The sequence below is a fragment of the Drosophila mojavensis genome, unplaced genomic scaffold, assembly GCF_018153725.1.
Source record: "Drosophila mojavensis isolate 15081-1352.22 unplaced genomic scaffold, ASM1815372v1 contig_19, whole genome shotgun sequence".
In the NCBI taxonomy this organism is placed as follows: domain Eukaryota; kingdom Metazoa; phylum Arthropoda; class Insecta; order Diptera; family Drosophilidae; genus Drosophila; species Drosophila mojavensis.
Window position 1 is genome coordinate 3983138 of NW_025318726.1, and position 21202 is coordinate 4004339.

The window sequence follows — 21202 nt, forward strand, 5'->3', positions numbered from 1 at the left end:
CTGAGAGCAGAGTTCCATTTGCTGCTCCTGCTCCTGTTACTGCTGCTCCTGCTTCTGCTCCTGACCGTCTGCCAGTTTCTTGTTTGCTCTTGGCATATTTGCTGCGCCGAGACATGACATCAACTTGAAGTGCAGTACACACACACACACACACACACTGACACACACAATTTAATTGCATTTCAATGCCATTTGCAGCAGGAATCTTCTAACCACGAGTATAATTCAGTAAGTGCGGGATCCACTGTCTAATTAGTTTGCGCTAGGCTCATTTTACTTGAAACATTTTTTAACTTTATTCAACTATCTTCACTATTTTCATTTTTCGTTTTTCGCTTTTCATTTTTTTGTTTTTTGAGGCAGCGAGGTCTCCGCTCAGCTCATTACCCGTCCAATTAGTGGAGCCGCAGAGGGCGGGAGGAGAGGCGACCGCAGACTGCGCAAAAATTAATTTTAATTGCTATTTAACTGAGCGTGGCTCACAGATCCTTTTTGGCAGTGCCAGCAAACGTCAAAGGATTTCTTGCTTTTTATTATTTTTTATTGTCGTATTTCCATTCTTTTTGCGTCTCCTGCTGCTGCTGCTGCTGCTGCTGCTGCTTATGCTGGCCAGCACTTGAGTGAATTAATTAATTTGTAAATGGCAGCTGGGCATTTTTAAAGCCTCGACTGCAGCAGCTTTTGCTTCTGCTGCGCTACATGCTTCACCTTTTTAGCTAACAATAGCTAGATTTCCCGATAGCACACGTTCTAATTTTAAAGCACACACACACTTTCACACACACTCATTTAACCACTCAAGGCTGAGCGACATATTTCACACTCAGCAGGAGGAGTTTTGGCGCAAAAACTGTTCGCATCAGCGAAGGCAACAAATTGCCACAGCATTCGAGTATATGATGGTCATTCCAGAAGGGGTTAACAATATGACAAAGTCGCAAGTTTTTGACGGTTTACTGATACAGTCGAGTCTCGATAATATGCGAAAAATCGCAGAACATTCTATCCCCTTGAAAGAAATTCGTTCTCAGTAATTCTCGATTGAATACCTGTGTAAATCGAAAAAACTAATCCCCTTGCCATTTCGAATTATCGGGATTCTACTGTATAAGATTTGCCAAATATAAGTTTGAGGTCGGCTTAGATATTTACTTCTATTTTGATTTAGTCCAAAGTTTGAATATACATATTTTTGAGTTCTAATTTCTTTATATAATTTCTTGATATTTTATATTCAGAAATTTTTTTTATTTATTTATTATTAGATTAATTATATTTTTACTGGCTTTTATTATAGCATGTGAATTAAGTTTACTGCAATAAATAATATTTGTAAGATAATAAATAAATAATTTCAAATATCAAAATGTATTATCTATAGCTGTAGCTATAGCTAGATAGATCTACTTTGATCAACACTTCAATGTTGAGCATTTCAGATCATCCATCTCCAGTAATAAAATTTAACTGAAACTGATTCCTCATTGTAGCTAATATGATCTAAGCCACAGAACACTCTTTTCTACTGCAAAAAGGAAAAACATGGATGCTAAAAATAGCTCAAAGCTCAGAGCTGACACAGCTTGGCCCTTCTGTTATCCATCTGTTGGCCTAGGTGTTAAAAATAAAGAGAGACAACAAAAATGCGGCAAGGCTCATTAGAGCCCAAAGCCCCCTTGACACGCTCTACAGCTATCTCTCTCTCTCTCTCTCTCTCTCTCTCTCTCTCTCTCTCTCTCTCTCTCTGTCTCTCTCTCCCTCACATTCATTCTGTTTCAGCGCGTCACGTCGTTGCCTTAATGAATTCAGCGTTTATGGCGCTTATTCCATTTGCTTTCATTATCACTACACACAGAGATAGGTACACACACACGTGTGTACGTGTGTGCGTGACATGAACTTTTTGGGCTTTTGGGTAGCAGCGAAATTTAAATATTTGACACATTGAAATGGAGGCTAAAGGTTTCCGGCTCACTTCTGCACTGCGTCGCCCGCTACGTGTTGGCTTTAACTTAATAACACAATCATGGGAAATTGGTTTCTCACAAAACATATTTACATACATACATTCCACACAGATTTGTGAACTGTATAGCCGCCTCTCTATTTCCATCCCACTTGTGCCTAATCCATCTACCTTTTTCTCTTATCTGCTGCAGGTGCGCACATTGTTCGTCAGCGGCTTGCCAATGGATGCTAAGCCACGCGAGCTCTATTTGCTATTCAGAGCCTATGAGGTGAGTAATCCGAGACGAAAACTATCCAGGCAGACCATAGAGGCTATTCTCCTAAACACTTAGCAAGGGCCGGAAGCACTTGACTATAAATAAACTGAATTTCGTATTCCTTAAAGTACCCAGGCAGCAATATTAGGATGAAGTAAGAGTAGATTGAATATGATATTATATTATGTGAAAGAGAAGGAAACCAAAGGAAAACACTAATAAAAGGTTTTCAAAGGATAAACGGTTCATAGGGTCAGCCAATACGAACTATCGATAAGTAACTAGAAAGTTATCGATACTTAACTATAGTACTACCTTGACAACTAGAATGACATTAGGAGAAGAAGAAGAGTAGCCAGACAAGCGAAGACCTTAGCATTAAAGTAATAGGGAAAAAATCTTCACACCTTTGAATATACTTTAAATTTTATTTCGGACATTTTAAATGATTGCAAGTTAGCCAGAAATAATTGGAGTTTTGCACAGAACTATTCTTATTCTTATATTTTCTTAACATCCATCCATCCATCTATTAGGGCTACGAAGGATCTCTACTGAAAGTAACTAGCAAAAATGGCAAAACAGCATCGGTAAGTAAATGCTTTAGAGCACCTATGACAAAAGCAACTGTGAAAACCTTACCGACCTAACCGACCTTATTCAACCACAGCCCGTTGGTTTCGTAACATTCCATACAAGAGCCGGAGCCGAGGCAGCCAAACAGGATCTGCAGGTAACTATTAAAGCGAATTGTTGAGCCAAACAACTTCAAATAAATATAATTATATAATAACTACCATACATTTTGCCAACTTTATACATATATAAGCATATGCGATAAACACTGAATATTTTTAGCAATGTCTGCCAAAAGACTTCCCCAAATGGCAACGAATAAATCTAAATTTTCGCCGTACCAAAAGCATCAACACTTCTTAGATTGTAAAGCACACAAAGAAAACAAATATGTTTAAAAAATAATATAAAATCAAACTTGTATTATTGCCTGGCTTACACTGAGCGTTAAGAACAGTTAGGTCCCTCAATCATGTCTCAAGACCCACAGCAAGAACTACAACAAACAACAACTACAACAATATGTACCTCTCACACGTGCTTGCATTTTGAAAGAACCTTCACCGCATTTACATTTAAGTCTTTCCCTATTGATTTGTTCTCTTTTCTTGTTTTGGTATTGCATCTCGCTCTCAGAAAACTACTCTCTCCCTTTCTATCTCTGTTACTCGCTCTCTGTCACACCACCACAAAGAATACATATACATCACATTAAACACACACTCTCTCTCGCTCTCTCTCTCTCTCTCTCGCTCTAATTCAATATATACATATATAGCAACTGCAACGAGGCAATGAAGCACCAACAAATGAACCCTAAATATTATATATATATAAATATTAATATATACATATATGTGAAATTATTTATTAGTGAACAATTTAAATGGCTGGTGCATGTCAATGACACCCCCTCAACCCCTTGGCACCACCCATTGGCACCAAATTTCTTCAATGAATTTGAAAGAACCCAAACGCCCCACTCATAGGTGCTCCTCCTATGCAGTTGCTGTTGTCATCTCCTGCTTTTGATTTATGTGCATATATACCAGAGATCAATTCACACACACCACACACACTCACACACACAGCAACACCAACACTCTAAATTAGATCCGTGTAACCCCTAACCCGTCAACTTCTGAACAGAGCAAGGCATCCAAAGGCACCACTCAATAGCCTCAGCTCAGCGTTCCGTAAGCACTGCCAATAAGAAAAAACAAGTTGGATTCTAAGTTCCCAATCAGAATTCGAAGATCAAAGTAGAATATACAAAATCTGCTCTCCCCAGCTCTCTCTCTCGCTCTCTCTCTCTCTCTTTCTTTCTTAACACTAGATATGCGACATTTGAAATTATTTTTGGCGAATTGTTGCAAGTCAACAAATTTACAAATAGAAATTAAGACAGTCGAGTAGAAAGTCTCCGAGTTGAATTGAGAAACACTCGTTTTTATTTTGCAAAAATTAAAAATTGAATGAAAAACTAAAAACGAAAATGCAAATTAAATAGAATATACAAACCGCTGTATCTTGATCTGATCATTTACAGCAGGGTGTACGCTTCGATCCCGATATGCCCCAAACAATTCGCTTGGAATTCGCCAAGAGTAACACGAAAGTGAGCAAACCCAAACCACAGCCCAATACAGCGACAACAGCCTCACATCCTGCATTGATGCACCCACTCACTGGACGTAAGTAAAAAAAAAAAAAAAAATTGATTAACTAAAAAAAATGAAAGCTCGATTCAGCAGCTGCTACTTTTTTCTAGTTACAAAATATTCTTCTTTTGGTTTATGTATGTAGTAAATAGTAAGAAAAACAAAAAATAAAAACACACAATATTTACTTCAAGCTAACGAATCGATGGCGTGCCTAGGGAGCGTACGCAATGCACTTCCTAATTATTATGACTCACACACACACACACACGAACACGAACACAACAATAATCCAACAATTGAACAGTTGAAATTCGCTTCAAGTGCACACTCGCTCTCTGTCTCTCTCTCTCTCTCTGTATCTATATCTCTCTATCAATACAAATTCAAATATATATATTAATATACCGTATATATGGCTATATATCAATTGTGATCGAATATCGTAAGCCCCAACTAAATTTCGCTATAAATATTTACATAGGTTACAGCAACAGCTCAACAAACTGCAACAAACAACAACAACAACAACGACCACAACAACAACAAACAACTATGATATGTAATTGCACTTTGATCACTGTAACACATTGTTTGAATCACACACCACGACACAGCCACAAATACACATACACACACACATATACACTAAGACACACACTTACACAATTTGTGAAATTTTTAGTATACAAATACATATATAAATGTATACACAGAATACTCAAAAAACCTATATATATTTATAGATATATATTCATATTGATTGAAACTTGCTTAAAGATTCTAGTCCAGAAGATGTGCAAACATTTTTCATATGCAATGAAACGAATAACTTAGGCAACGAACTTGAAAACAAACAGTATTTTCGGTATTTTATTTTGTTCACTTTTTTACAAATCAATAAGAATCGAAAATTAGAACAACATTTTTAACCTAATGTGAAATTATAAAAATTTACAAGCTGGCGCTCAACTGACTTCTCGCTTCCCTCTCTTTCTTTTTCTCTCTCCCACTTTCTCTTTGTCTCGTTTTCTATTCCGTTTTCTCATAGATCTGGGCGGGCCATTCTTTCCGGGCGGACCCGAGCTATGGCATCATCCGTTAGCGTATTCAGCCGCCGCCGCCGCTGAGCTGCCCGGTGCCGCTGCCTTGCAGCATGCAACACTCGTGCATCCGGCACTGCATCCGCAGGTGCCCGTACGCTCCTATCTCTGACTAAATACAGACAAAGTAATGGAGCAGCCTATGCATCAAGTGAGTAAAGGCGCAGCGCCACACACCCACACACCCACACACCCTCACACACCCAGACACACACAAACATTATTAATTGTTGCGTGTTGCAGACTCAAATGACAATGCCACATCATCAGACAACTGCAACCGCTTTACATCCCAGCCAGCAGGCGGCCATGGCGCACTTGGCCGCTGGCGGCGGTGGCGCCGGTGGTGCTGCTAGTGCAGCAGCCGCCGCTGCTGCTGCCGCTGCGGCGCCACAAGGGGCTGCAGGCAACCCAGCAGCAGCAGCCGCTGCAGCCGCCGCCGCCGCCGCTGCGGCCGCATCACATCATCATTTTTTATCCAGTCCCGCTCTGGCTAGCCCCGCCGGCTCCACCAACAATGCCGCGCATCCAGCCAACCCACAAATAGCCGCCAATGCGCCCTGCTCGACGCTGTTCGTAGCCAACTTGGGTCAGTTCGTGTCCGAGCACGAGCTGAAGGAGGTGTTCTCTAGGTAAATGAATGAGTTCAACTCTGATTAACATTTATCGATATAAGCTAAGCCAGAAACGTTAAGCGATATACCGATATACACAAGTAAACACGTCACAAAGTTTGAGTTGTTGAGCGAAAACTGCACCACATTGTTAACCACAGCAGCCACCTAAACAAACCACTAAACCCACCAAAGCCACCACAACCACCACAACCACCTAACCACCAACTGCACCATAAATTTTTTCTCAACTCTAACTAATCGCAAAGACTAATCAGCATCTCTTTTGCGTTCTCTCTTTGGTTTGTCGTTTGTTGCCCATCACTTGTATTATACATGAACTATCGATAACCGACTACTACCTACACACCTATATATACACTTTGTGTGTATACACATATATCGTATATGCCACTCAAAATACGTTAACATATATATGCACAGTATGCCTGGCTTTTGTCGCCTCCGAATGCACACAAAAGGTACGCACAATATCACAACTTCTATGCCTCCAACTTTGTCTTCAACTCTGCCTTCTCCAACACCAACTTCAACTTTCCACACTGCAACTGTGAACCGCCAATTGTCAACAGCAGCAGCAGCAGCAGCAGCCACAAATTGCAATACCAGCAGCAGCAGCAGCAACAGCAACACCAATTCTGGCCAGCAGCAGCAGCAGCATCCGGTAGCCTTTATTGAATTCAACGATGCTCCGAGTGCTGCGCAGGCCATGCATCAGCTGCAGGGCAAGTACTTGCTCAGCTCAGATCGCGGCTGCATACGCATCGAATACGCCAAGACCAAGATGCTAAACGAGCTGTCGCTGCCGCTGCCGCTAATGAATGGCAAGCCACCAGCAGCAGCAGCAGCAGCAGCAGCAGCCGCAGCAGCCGCAGCAGCACAACAGCAACAACTATTTTTATTGAATGGCGGCTTGGATTTGGGGCATGTTGCGAATGCCAATATGCTCGTCGCGGCACAGGCATCGGCCCAACAACAGCAACAGCAACAGCAGCAACAGTTTCAGCTACAGCAAATGCAACAGCAGCAGCAGCAGCAGCAGCAGCTACAGCAACAACAACAACAACAACAGCAGCAACCACTACAAGTACAGCCAACTGCAGGCTGCACCAGCACCAGCACCACTAGCGTTGTTGTTAACTCACTACAGCACCACCAACTTCATCCAAATCAGCACCACCAAAATCATCTCTTTAGAGACGTATGTATATGATAAATAAGAAACAAAAAGTAAACCCACCAAACAGCATTCAATGAAACCTAAAAGTAAACCTAAAAGTAAAAGTAATTTCGTTTATGTAGTTGCTAGCTCACTCTCACACTCTCTCTCTCTCTCTCTCTCTCTCTGTCTAACTCTCTTTCTCTCTCTCTCTGTCTCACGCACAACCCACACACTTAACTATCGCTCAGCAATTCTTAAGCCCGCTTTTATATAGTCTCTAAGCTCTTGAAATATTTAATGCAAACCCACTCTCACACGCAAAGGGTTCTGCCCATAACTCACGACCTTTATGCCTCCAAACTCAAGCACCATATATCATAAGCAAATTGTATGCAACCTGCCCGAAAAAAGGCGAAGCCAATTAACTATTTATGAAATTGCAAATTGTTATTGTTTAGCTCGGCTCGTTTACTTTGCATGGCAACAGCAGCAACACAGCAACAGCAACAGCAACAACAGCAGCAGCAACAGCAGCAGCAACAGCAAAAATTGCGACCAGGCAGGCATTTAAATACAAATTATAACAAACATATATGGCCAGCATAAAGACCCAACTACACCCACCCACCCACACACACACATATACATACACGTGGAACGATTTATGGCCACCTTCTAGCACTTGACTTTATGCTACACACACACACACACACACACACTCTACATGCTACTCCTGCATTTTATATGGCCATCTCGAGTTTTAAATGCAAGCTTCCGCTTAGCCGCAACAACAACATTTTGTTCACCTTAAGCTGAGCACACACACACACACACACATACACACACTGACAGACACACACATAAATAGTATGTATGCTGCTTGCTGCACTTATTTTAAATGCTAAGAGAACGCATAAATTCACTTTTTCAATTTTCGTGATCACAAACAGTAGCAACAACCGTAGGAACAGCAAATAAATACAGCAGCAACAACAACAACAACAACCAGAGCATGCAAACTTTATACAAAATGCGAAACACACACAGCCACGCCCTGAATTATGTGCGGCCACCCACGATGCGTCGTACATTACGCTAAAGAAAAGTAGTTTAAAACATAAAAATCGCTAGACTATGAAACGAAAGCAGCGAAAGAATTCATTCGTTTATGATTGTGAATAGAATTTACAAGGAGTTCTAAGGTTAGTGGAGACGGGCATGGGAAGGAGTTCTATATATCAGACGCGAGTATCTTAACAAATATAGCTGAATACATAGGAAGAATGATTCAAATAATATTTAATAGAATATAATAAAAAATATAATAATAATATCGATAATATTTCATGAGTATTGAAATGTAGTGAGTTAAGTGGAAAATGAACGAATGATTAATATAATCGAAGTAGACAAAATTCGAGTAAATATTGTAGATCTTAAAGATCTTTCTTGAAGCATAGCTAATGAAAATCAATTTTAAAGAGAGCCAAGAATATATATATTTTAAAGAGAGCCAAATATATATAGCTAAGAATTAGAAAAGTTAGATTCTTCAATTCTGATCTAAAAGAATTTAAAGATCGGACTTTCCCAATTTAGAGCTCTATATTCTCATACAATTTATCTATATAATAATCGGACTTTCCTAGTTTAGAGCTCTATATTCTCAGATAATTTATCTATAGCGTTCGTTTGGTTATTACGACGGAAGTTCGAGTCTTCAGACAAACCTACTATATATGAGCAAATTTAAAAAGAATAGGACTTCCATGAAAGATATATTTCCTCTCGAAACAAATAATAATAATATTATAATAACAATAGTAGATTCAGTAATAAAATATGGGTTGATTACAAGTAAGCAACAGTTGAGCAACAGAAAGTGAAGGACCTAAATAACAGACATGTAATACAAGAGAATACCAGCATATGAAATAAGGTTACCCTAACTGAAATAAAACTAGAAATATTCCACATCCAATTTGAAGCTCTGTGGCCAACAGACATGCGACATACTTTGATGTGAGTCTGAATCAGATACAGCCATGAGTCGAAGCTCAAAGCAAATATGCAAATTTGTATTGCTTTTTAATTGATTTCTTGAAATTTATTTGCAGCCAAGTTGCAAAAAGTTTATGGGGATAAAATGTTTGCAGTTCGATTTTAGTAAGTTTCGCTGCTGTTTGGGGTTGGCTGCTGACTCGAAATCAATTTAAAGCGGTTTACAAGCTGCGAGAGCTTCTCGTTTTCGTTTCGGTAGTGCGTAAAGCTAGGGGCTTTGTGTTTGGGGTTAGTAGTGAAGGCGAAGAAGCCAGCAACATCGTAAAAAATTGCTTAGCCACCAGAGGCATGGAAGGGGCTTCAAGGAACTGCTGCTTGGAGCTGCTGTGCGAATCTTTGTTTCTTTGCATGCTGTTTACAAATAAAGAATGATTCTTATAGCGGTTCGGCCATAAAATAGTAGCTGAAGGCTATGTGTGTGCATGTGTGCCACACACACAGACACACATGCATACACACGCACACACACAGCCAGGCAGCCATGCATGTCGAGTCCATTTAATGTGTAACGCTTTAAGAACTATCCAAATCACTGAATGCACAAATCCCAGTGTCAAACCTCACTGACAGCCACTTACAACGCCAACTGTTCTACCAAACTACTTGCAGAGGAGCGGGTATGGAATCAAGGCATGATTTGCTCGCTAAGAAACTAGAGCGTGAAATGCAGCAGCAGCAGCAGCAGCAGCAACAACAACAGCAGCAGCAACAACAACAGCAGCAGCAACAACAACAGCAGCAGCAGGCACATCATCAACAACATCAGCATTTCCATCAGAGCCACCAGCCGCATCATCATCATCACCATCATCACCAGCACCACCACCATCAGCAGCAGCAGTTCTTGATGACGCCGACAGCGACCTGACCCGGCAGCGCCAATGCACCGCCCGCACCACCAACGCCGCTGACCCACTACCAAAACCTTCAGCAGCACCACCACCAGCCGCAGCCGCTGCAGCACCACATCTACTCGTACTTGCTGCCAGCGACAACGCACATTGCCGCCTGAGTGGTGCGGTGGTGCGACGGTCCGCAGCGACAGGCGCACATTTTGAGTTTGAGCGGATTTCCCTCTCCGCCCGGCATAGAGCAGTGAAGCTCCGCATGTGACGGATTCATGCAAAGGAGGCAAAACTTTAGTTGTAGTATATTCAACAGAAAAATAATATAAAAAAAATACAAAAAAAAAAAAAAAAAATTAAACAAAAAAATATTAAATGATATATATACATATATATATATTTGTTTATATGGCAAGCCTAACCCAGTTTAGTGAAATTTTTGACAGGCCGATGAAATGTATGCAAAAATTATAGGTACCAAAAAATAAAAATAAATAAATTAAAAAAAGAAAAAACAATTATAATACAAATAAAATGAAATGCAGCAAAAGAGACCCTTGTAGTAAAATATACAACAAAAAATATAAATAAAAAAAAAAAAAAGAAAAACAATAGATCAGATTAGATTGAGAGAGCTTAATCTCAACAGTTAATTTTGCCCCAATAGATATACAAAACTATGTATGTATATATATATTTACATATATGTAAACGATTTTTGAAAGATTTTTAACTATGGTTGTTCTGATAGTTTGCATTATTTGCTTTTGCTTTTTGGATCTTGCAGAGATCATGGGATGACCCTTAACTCTCCTTTATTTCATTTCTATTTATTTATTCAGATACTTTCAAACACATTGAAGAATGGAATTGAGACATTACAAGTTACGAGCATTTTTTAAAACATTTTGATCAGTATGAAAAAGATCTTTTTAAAGCATAATAACAAGTTAAGGGAAAAGAAAACAAGATACAGATAAATAAATAATAATAAATGAGGAAAAAATATAATTATAGCTTAACCGAATGTGCCCTTTAAATAGCTCTCTTTCTAGACTTATTAAAAGACAAAGAAAAACAAAAAGAAATGAAATCGATAATGAAATATGCAAATAAATTAAAAGCAAATAAGTAATACATCTGTATGTTTGTGTATGTATGTATATGCATTGAATTAATATCTTGACTCTAGTAATACAATTTCGAACTGTTAAACGGAAAACCAAATACGATAAAGTAATTGAGTAGCTAACAATTCAACAACGAGAACTAGTCGAAGTCGTCATTGAAGAAGAAAGTGAAATTTACACTGAGAACAACTGAACGCTGGTTTCCAAATTTATTTGTTATAATAACGTACTTATACGTACTTATCCATTGTGAATTCGATACGGCATTGAGTTTGAATGCGCTGTTAAGACTCTCCAAACACATACTTAGGCATATGCATGTATATATGTACAACTATCTGCCAGCCAGGGCAGCCGGGAACTGGCTCTGAGGCTGGCCTAAAACAAATTCAAAAAACACTCTCGACACACTTTCCGCCCAAACGAAAAAGAATGAATGAAATTTCTGCAAAGGCTCTCAGCTCCACCCTAAAGACTAGAAAATTGATAAGCTCGTGCTGCTGGCACCTCATCATCAGCGGCAAGAGCAACAACGTGAATTCCTAAACTCAATTTCAACAAATGCTAGAACAATCAAGACACACACATCTCTTGCGCAAACCAATGAACAGCAGGCAGTGGGGTAACGCCACAGATGTAGATTTCTCTCTAGGCAGAAAAGCACATGCAAACAGCAAGCAGCAAACAGCAAGCAGCAAGCAGCAGGCAACAAACAACCAACAACACAAACAACTTATATGATTACTCGTACTCTCTCTATACATATTTGCGAGTGAAATCGTTAACATATCATCTTACGTAGCGACAGTTGCTGCGGTTCAGCAACTACTTATATCTATTGTAACTAAACGAAACAACTACAAGTACACTTATGCTAAAGCAATGTTAGCAAGCAAAAATAATTCTAAAAACAACAAACAACAAAAACATACAGCAGAAGGCAAGACATAGGCTTTTAAGTAGCTAATTACAAGATCAAGCGGCGCGCTTAAAAATTTGAAAACGCAAAACAATTTGTTTATTCGAAATGGTTATTTTCTCTCAATTGTATAAGCATACATTCATTATTTAAAATATATTAATATATATACATATATTTAAATTAAATTTTTATATTTACCAAAGTTGTCCTTACTAAATAACATAAAATCGTTTACGTTAACCATTCCCAACATTTCTTAAGCAAACCAACATCAAAGTAATCAACTTGAAACAAAATAAAATAAGCATAAAAATCTATTAAATATTTTGTTAAGATAAAAAAAAAAAAAAAAAAACAACTAGACATACCAAAGGCATATTCAAAATGTTTGTTAAAGCAAAGAAAACACAAAACAAAAGAAAGAAAAAATATGTTAAATATATTATGGCAATAATAATTGGCATAATTGGATATCAAGAAAACAAAATCTAAGAAAATTTTGAAAATTTTGTCTAATCCTCGTTTAATTAACTTGAATATTGAAATTTATTTCGTATATGTATAATTTCAATTGACTTTAGTCAAATGTAAAAGCATATTCCGTCCAATTACATTTCTTGCTTTCCTCTTGCCGATCATCATCATGATCCTCATTGTCATTAGCATCATCTTTGTCATTAACAACAGCTAACATCAGCTAACATTGATCGCAGCATTCAGGCGCGTTGGTCAGACGACACACACACACACACACACACACACACATTATACATACAGTTAAAAAAAAAATAGTTTTAAGTGAACAAGTTTAATTATATATTAATACTAATGCATATCATAAAATTGCGCCTTTAATGAAAATAAAGAACAAACAACCAAAAAAAAAAAAATAAAATAAAAATAAAATTAATAAAAAACGAAAAATATTTACAACTACCACTAAGCACATAATTAAATTAAATAAAAAACAAGCAGAAGAATGTTTACCCAAAGGAAACAAAGTGGATTAGAAGCTATGCTAATATAAAAAATATTTTCGAAATTAATTTTTAAGCTTGAGAATAAGAGATATTCTTTGAGCGAGGAAAAGCAATGTAAATGCATTCTTATTCATAATATAAGATGCTGTGCATGTGTGAGTGTGCGTACGTGAGTGTGTGAATGTTGTGCAATGGAGAAAACGATAGGCCAGCATCTCTGGAAGAAACGCGTCCTACCCAACCAAATCATGTTCTCATTTAGCTTAGCTCACGCATCTGTATCTATAACAATGTAGACAACCGATGATAAAGACATGAGACATTGCCACATTAGCTGCTTTCAAAACAAAACATAACAAATTAAAAGAACATTCTCCTAACCGACATTTCGTGCGATTTCAAACAGCTGAACAACAATTGATGCAATTGGAGTGCATGCAAAAGTAGAGCGAACACTTTTGAATGGGAATATCTAATGCATAATGAAACTAGTTTGTAATGATAAGCTAAACTAAACTAAACTAACAATATGAATTATGGGAACATTATATGAAAATATGAATACATTTTTGAAACAAACGAACATTATTATTTATATATATAAACCTACATGCAACTACAACAGATACATATCAGCAAGATGAAAGGTTTACCAGATAGAGAAACAAAAATAAAAACAAAAACAAAAAGAAATGGGAAAACAAGTTTTACAAAAAGTATGAAACTTAAAGTTAAAAACGATATGTTTTGATGTGGTTTTTAAACATTTTTAACAGTGTAAGCGTAAAAAGGCAGTTACCAAAAAAAAAAAAAAAAAAAAAAAAAACAGAAATAACAATTGATAACAATATAATAGAGACTACGTGTGTTTTACGCATCTATGGGCAATTAGTAATAGAATACGAATACATACGACTTACATAAAAAGAAAGGCAGCAGCAGCAATGGCAAACCAAATTTGTATTTATTATTGTATTAGCTCTTAGCTATACATGTATGTATATACATATATACAAGTATTGTACTTTACGTTTCGCGCATCTCGAGAGGGGTTAATCATACATAGAACTGTCCTGTATACCTGCATATTCGATATCGATTGCCTTATGTTTGCCTGCTGACGGATAACTAAACCGACTTGTTTTGTAACCAACTAATGCTTAAGTTCTTAATATACCATTGTATACCATTTGTCTATATGCTTTATATATACACACTATCTTTTCGTACTTGCGTTTATATGTAGCGATTATTTAGCCTTTTTTAATTGACGGTATTAATTATGCTTAATAAATTCATTATGTTCGTTAAACAAACAAAAAATAAAAAACTAAAACCCTTTGTTTCATTTACATTGATTTATTTATTTTGTCCCTTTCACTTTTCACTTTGCACTTTTTATTTTCCTTCCATGAAGAGATGCGCATAAAACCTTCAAGAAACGAATTTTAAATTAGTGAAATTTTTTGCAAGAACTATACAACTAAAGGCATACAACAGCAAATACAGCTACATATATATAAATATATACATATATTTGAAGCCCTGCAAACAATTAGAAAACTGGGAAATATGTAATATGTATTCAAATAGAAATTGATATGGAAAAGATTGTAAATTTTGTTTATAACATTTCCAATTGCGAGCTGGACAGTTGAATTATATATATATACGTATATATATATATATATGAATACTATCTACATACATTCAATATACTCGTATACAAATATACACATACATATACACGCATACACAAATATGTTTATATATAAATATATATATACAGGCATATACAAGCATACGTATAGGCATATAAGTAGATCAAATTGGATATTGAATATTGAAAATATCAATGGAAAAGCGATTAAGGAAGAAAACACAAGTTAAGCAAAGAGCAAGTGAAATGCAAAACACTTAAACTTTAATTGAAAACATATCAAACTCGTGCCCGATATAAAATAAAATACAACCAACTATATAAGTGCGTACATATATATAGTATATATATATATAAAAGAAGCAACAAATTATGCGCAGCAATTTTCAAATTAAAAACGGAAGAAGTATATATATATATATAATAAAATTCATATATATATAAAGTGCGTGCAATATTTAATTGCATATAGCGTCAACTTTTATCATCATAATAATAAATAATATAATAACAAATACAATTCAATATAATACTAACTACAACTACAAGAAATGGCAACATTTTTGTCTATTTTGAGGCTCATTTATTTAAAATTTTGCGAAACATTTGACAAATCTTCATTTTAATACAAAGACCCTTTTGCTAGTATTGTAAAAAACAAAAAAAAAAAAAAAAAAAGACATATACAAAAGAAAAAAGCGAAAGCTAAGACAAAAATTAGCTAAATATTATTAAAAACTTACATAAACAGAAAAACAAAAACAAAAATATGAATATCAGCCTTGTTCTTTATATATATTTCAAAGTAAACCAAATAAACAAAATGCATACAATATATTAATAAATTATTAACTACTATATTAAAAGTAAACTAAAAAGAAAGAAAAAAAAAGACAAAAAAAAAACATACATAAGTATTTAGCAAAAATATTGTATTTGTGAGTTTATAAAATGTGTGTTGTTGCATACGAAAGAAACCAAAGATAAGAAACTAACAGAACTCGATTGGCAGTTACCAGAAGAGCGAAGAAACGAAACGATATGAAACCAATTGAATTGAATCGGCAGAATCAAGAATCAAGAGTTGATCGTGAACATTCTCACATTATTCACGAGCGAACAAGAAGCCGCAAGCAGCGATTAGGATGAAATGCAACTTATTTTAATTACATTATCGTAATATCAGAAACTTATTATTGTACTACGAAAATATAAATAAACAGCAGAAAACAAAATAACATACAAGCAAACACACAAACAAATTATACAATTTGATAATTCTCCCCTACCCCATTTAATCATCAGAGCGATGCGCACAGACCCAGAGATAAAATGAGAAAATGCAAAGTTAAACCAAACCAAAACAGGGTCTTGGCAGTGCGAACTGCAAACGGTAGCAACAACAACAACAACAGCAGCAGTAACAAATAATAATATGTAATACAAATAATGAATAAAAACTTTAACAATTGTTTTGTGTAATTGTAAAAAAAAAAAATTGATTTCCTTGGGTTAGAGCAAACAGCAATAGACAGAGGGGAAGAGAGACAAGCTGTAAATACTTAACAGGTAGCACAGGGAATACTTTGAAACATAATTTCAACAGAAATATGGCACTACGATGGAATAATAATAATAAGATCTAGTTCCGATAATTCGAAATGGCTTAGAGATCAGCTTTTTTCGATTTATTTCGATTATATTTCAAGAGTGTAACATTTAATCGATTTACTTGACTCGTCTGTACTTGAAGAAAAGCAAGGGCTTCTTGATTTCATTTTTATTGTAATAAAAGCTCTCTGCTTCATAGAAAAAAGTTGTTGGCTTAGGAGGGTGATCTTTAAGTTTATTGCAGACCACAGATAAAATCATTTTGTTTTATAGGTGTAAGTACTTTGAAAAGATACATTTATGTAGCCCTATAAATATTTCCTTTTTTCCCAAATGTAAATCTCGAAATGCTACATCAAAACTCTCGAAAGAAGATGCATTTATGCGAAAGTATTCTATACATTTCAACTCCCCACTTGCACCGACTTTCGTCGTTTTGTCGAGATTTTCATTTGACAAGGCTAAAAAATAAATTTCGAATCAACAGGGATTTTATTTTTAGATGAAACTTGCGATCGAAACTTACAATAAGAGATAAGTCATTATAATATAATGATCAAATTGGCAATTATGAGATACCATAAAAGGTAAGGCTTTATTTGAAAACTGAATTAACGATTGGATATTATATAATATATGCTCTTTAGAGTCAATAATTTGCCTTAGGACTGGGGATACATACATAATACATATATTACTTAAAAATTCTAAAATACCTTCTAATATTTATATTTTTTTATAGAGCATACATTAGCTAGTTCGTATACTTGATGAACGTTGTCAAGGAATATTAACTATTGATTAAAGCTGAATATAAACCATTGGTAAGTCATTTGATGAGGATTGAGAGCAGCTGTTTCTGCTTGCTTTCCAGCTTACCTATGCATGTATATATGTATATATGTATAAATGATATTGAAATGAATAATCAGCATGTGTTGAAGTCCGCGTCAGCACTTAAAAGACAATATTAAATCAAATTAATTTTAGCTATATAGAATTAATTTATAATTTTGCTCGGTGCAAAATACTGATTCGGCTTATCGCTGATGACAGAGACGTCTGTCGGAGGAATTAGGAGGAACTCGAGTGCGAAATCCCCTTGAAATGATTTGCAACTACAGCCGTAAGCCTAACACAGATGCTGGCTTTGCCCCGAGTTCGCGAGCTCTGCTGATAAGCAAAGTACACAGAGCTCGGCTAAACGGGTCACACATACAACAGTGTTTGCTGTACAGGGTCAGCGAGGCAAAAAAAAAGAAAAAACCCGCCATATGCGATAGACAGTCTTGGTCATCTTAGCTACCTGCGCAAAGGCTCCTACCTGCCCGGAAGGAATACTGCATAAAGGGAATGCAGGCAACCCGAAATAAAACACCCTGTTAGCAGATATATGAGAGGTTTTGGTCAACCTGTAGTCGATGTGTGAGCTCGCTCAGCTCGTCTGATTCAGTAGAGTTCGTACTTCGCGACGAGACGGTTCTAAAATGCGCTTGATTTGCTCGCTGCTATGTGCAGCTGCCACGCTCCAGGCCTGTCTGGCCGACAACAAAGTATCCTGCAAGGACGAAAAGGGACACGATGTGGACTGGTAGGTGTTTGAGCGAACAATAAAAAGAGAATATCTGACATGTGGTAAAGGATAAGGCCTATTTCAACTGTGCTCTGAGTGGAATAAGCAACGAATAATAATATAAAAGAAAATAATGGAAAGAACAAGTGAAAAAACAGATTGCCGGCTATGGACTGATCTCCACTGATGGAATTGGCGGAATGAGTCAATCAATCAATCAGTTCATTCTTTTTGCAACATGAGACGCAGACAATCCAGTTCATAACCGTATGATTAAAATAGAATAGTTCCAAAATATAAAATGAATTTGAAACGGAAGAGCTAAAGCTCAACATTTTCGATAAGTCACTATCGAATATGTTCTTTAATAAAGGATAGGTTCTTTCAATCTTTGGTACACTAACGTAGACACATTGAATCGATCTATCTATGTTAGTCTATCTGTTCGTCTCTTTTGCGTCTGCTCTGTCTGTCAGTCGGATACATATGATAGATACAAGCTGTGAGAGTGATTCGGTCTAGGTTCAGGGTAGCGACTATAAACAGGAGATATTTGAATTTATTCCTATATTCATATGGCGAATAGATGCATTCTATGTACGTTTATTTTTACCACGCTTCCAGTTCCACCGATAGCCCACTTAGCTGACATAGGATGCGTCACGTTCCCGAACATAACGTCAGCAAGACACAATCTACTATTTACTCTGCACAATCAACACAGTTTTCCGAAGTGCGACTTAATGGGCCGTTGCAAACAAAACAATAAAACAAGTCACAAAGTTTCACACAGAAACTGCCGACTGAATAATACATTATTTTGAAAACAACTAAATATCTGAAGCGTCAATAGTGCCTCAGATAATGGCACCTTATTTGCAAAAAAGACTGTAGCTCTCCATTTGTCATGTGGGCATGGCTAAAAACTGTTAACACTTTATAAGACGAGTCAAGCCTAACCAAAATAAAAACGTAATGCTCCACTAAATCTGTGAACTACAATTAGGAGTTCTCCAAGCGAAACCGACCGACGAGAACTTATTCTGCAGCCCCAGCTCCAGTTTCAATACTCTCTCAAGAAAGTAAAATGGGAATATTGGTTGTAGCAGTATCCGTGTTGTTGTCCATCCATCTATCCGCTAGAGACTTGATCCACGTAACCTTAAAATGATAAGGTTTTCCCGACATGGGAAATACTCTTTTTGGTGTAAGAAGGAAGGCACACTTATATTGACAAAGATATGGTGGTAATTTCCACAGTTTTAGAGCGAAAGTCAAAGCACTCCCAAAATGTAGGTATAAGCCAATGGAGCCATGGTAAATCCGTAAGTCTTCTATAGTAATTTGGTAAGAAACGACAAGTTTAACTAAGAAGTTAATGATTTGCCACAAATTATATTTCTAGCCTTTGCATATATATTTATATTGTAATATATGGATATACCCATATATTTAAACATAAATAACATTCCATAACGTCCATCAGCAACTTTCTCACTTGTGCTAGAATATAAAGAGATATAGATGGTACAGCTACAGGTTGAGCTATTAATTTGATTGATAATGTTTATCAGATCTGCAGGAATACTTAAGTGCTAAGTGCAAAGACAACAAAAATACCAACCAAATAATATATGCACACTTAACTCCAATTTCCAACAGGTGGTACATGTACAAGCTGCCCAAGCACTACTCGGCCGGAGGGCAGAGCGGGCAGGACGTGAGTGGGCTGAGGTATATGTATGTGACCAGCGACAGCTACGACAACTGGCAGCTGTCGGGCCGGCGGATTAGCGACGCTAACTCGCTGCCGGCGCAGACCCTGAAGCCGCTCTACGCGGACCAGCAGCGGGTGCTGCTGGCAGCCTACAACGACGAGTACCCCAATGGAACGGTGTCCGCCACTGGGGGCCATGCGAAGGGCGTGGTTGCCACGGATGGGACGACTGGCATGTGGCTGGTGCACTCGGTGCCCAAGTACCCCACGGTGCCGGACTACAGCTACCCCACCACGGGCGAGCACTACGGCCAGAGCCTGCTCTGCGTGACGCTGGATGCCGAGGGCGTGGAGAAGGTGGGCGAGCTGCTGGTCTACAATGAGCCGCACTTCTACTACGAGCGCAATCCCCTGCTGAAGACCGCCGAGACGTTCCCCAGCTTGGAGCGCGCCTTGAAGCGGCAATGGCGCACCGAGGCGCCCTTCCAGAAGGAAGTGGAGCTGCGCACTCTGGGCGGCAAGCAGTTCCGGCTCTTTGGCAAGAGTGCGCGCGCCGACATCGAGCTCTACAGCGACCTGGTGGCTCCCGCCCTGGGCGTCAACCTCTTCGTGGAGGCCTGGCGCGACGGCGCTGGCAACCTGCCCGACTCCTGCGACAAGGCCAACAAGGTGTTCAACGTCCAGGACATCGCCAATGCGGACTTCCGCGTGGAGTTCAAGACCACCGGCGACCACTCCAAGTGGGCCGTCTCCGAGGAGTCGGGCATCAAGCTGCACCGCTGGCGCATCGGCGGCGGCGACTGGATCTGCATTGGCGACATCAACAGGCAAGAAACGCAGCAACATCGCGGCGGCGGCACCGTCTGTCACAAGAGCTCCCGGGTATCGGATCTCTATCGAAAGCTCGTGGCCAACTACGAAAAGTGTAACTGAAAATCTGAAATTGCGGAATAAAAGTTTTTATCTGAGACCAAGCTAAAACGCAATCAAATTATTATAATATTAATTCATTATCAAGTAGATCTGATAAATGTAGGCAAACTAAGTAGAAAACAATCGATATATGATGTGCAGAGAATACTTATTTCTAAAACTGACGAAGTTCTTTATTTGCCTGCTTTCATCTAAGGGCGAGATCAATAGAAATTAATGGTCAAGTGTTTGATTTACAATGAATATCGATCAAAAATCAAAAATGATTTTAATGAGGGGTTGTATGAGAAATAATTTCAATCTCAATTCAATATATAATTGATATTCTTGTATTCCCAAATTGACATGTTTATAGTGGGCGTATCCCAAAAATCTAAATAGTTTATAAACTCGATTCATCCTATGTAG

At 37.7% G+C, this 21202-nt stretch overlaps 2 protein-coding genes across 2 annotated transcripts in view; both read left to right on the forward strand.

The window, feature by feature from the left end:
* LOC6572143 (protein couch potato) overlaps nt 1-10114 on the forward strand; it is a 66878-nt gene extending 56764 nt beyond the window's left edge. Inside the window, 9 exon segments of the mRNA XM_044007707.1 lie at nt 2160-2237; nt 2762-2815; nt 2896-2958; nt 4351-4495; nt 5514-5716; nt 5809-6197; nt 6624-6661; nt 6773-7401; nt 10033-10114. Coding sequence (XP_043863642.1) covers nt 2160-2237; nt 2762-2815; nt 2896-2958; nt 4351-4495; nt 5514-5716; nt 5809-6197; nt 6624-6661; nt 6773-7401; nt 10033-10059 — 1626 coding nt within the window. The 3' untranslated portion in view covers nt 10060-10114.
* Nucleotides 10115-18010: 7896 nt separating this feature from the next.
* LOC6572141 (plancitoxin-1) lies at nt 18011-20842 on the forward strand. Its single transcript, XM_001998257.4, has 2 exons — nt 18011-18162; nt 19807-20842. The coding sequence occupies exons 1-2, from the start codon at nt 18059-18061 to the stop codon at nt 20792-20794; spliced, it is 1092 nt and encodes a 363-aa protein (XP_001998293.1). The 5' UTR covers nt 18011-18058; the 3' UTR covers nt 20795-20842.
* The last annotated feature ends 360 nt before the right edge of the window (nt 20843-21202 follow it).

Bases quoted from the DNA above. Each gene is read 5' to 3' on its own strand.
- LOC6572141 (XM_001998257.4), top strand. From the start codon at position 18,059: ATGCGCTTGATTTGCTCGCTGCTATGTGCAGCTGCCACGCTCCAGGCC. The intron at 18,163-19,806 runs GTAGGTGTTTGA...AATTTCCAACAG, and splicing joins AAGGGACACGATGTGGACTG to GTGGTACATGTACAAGCTGC.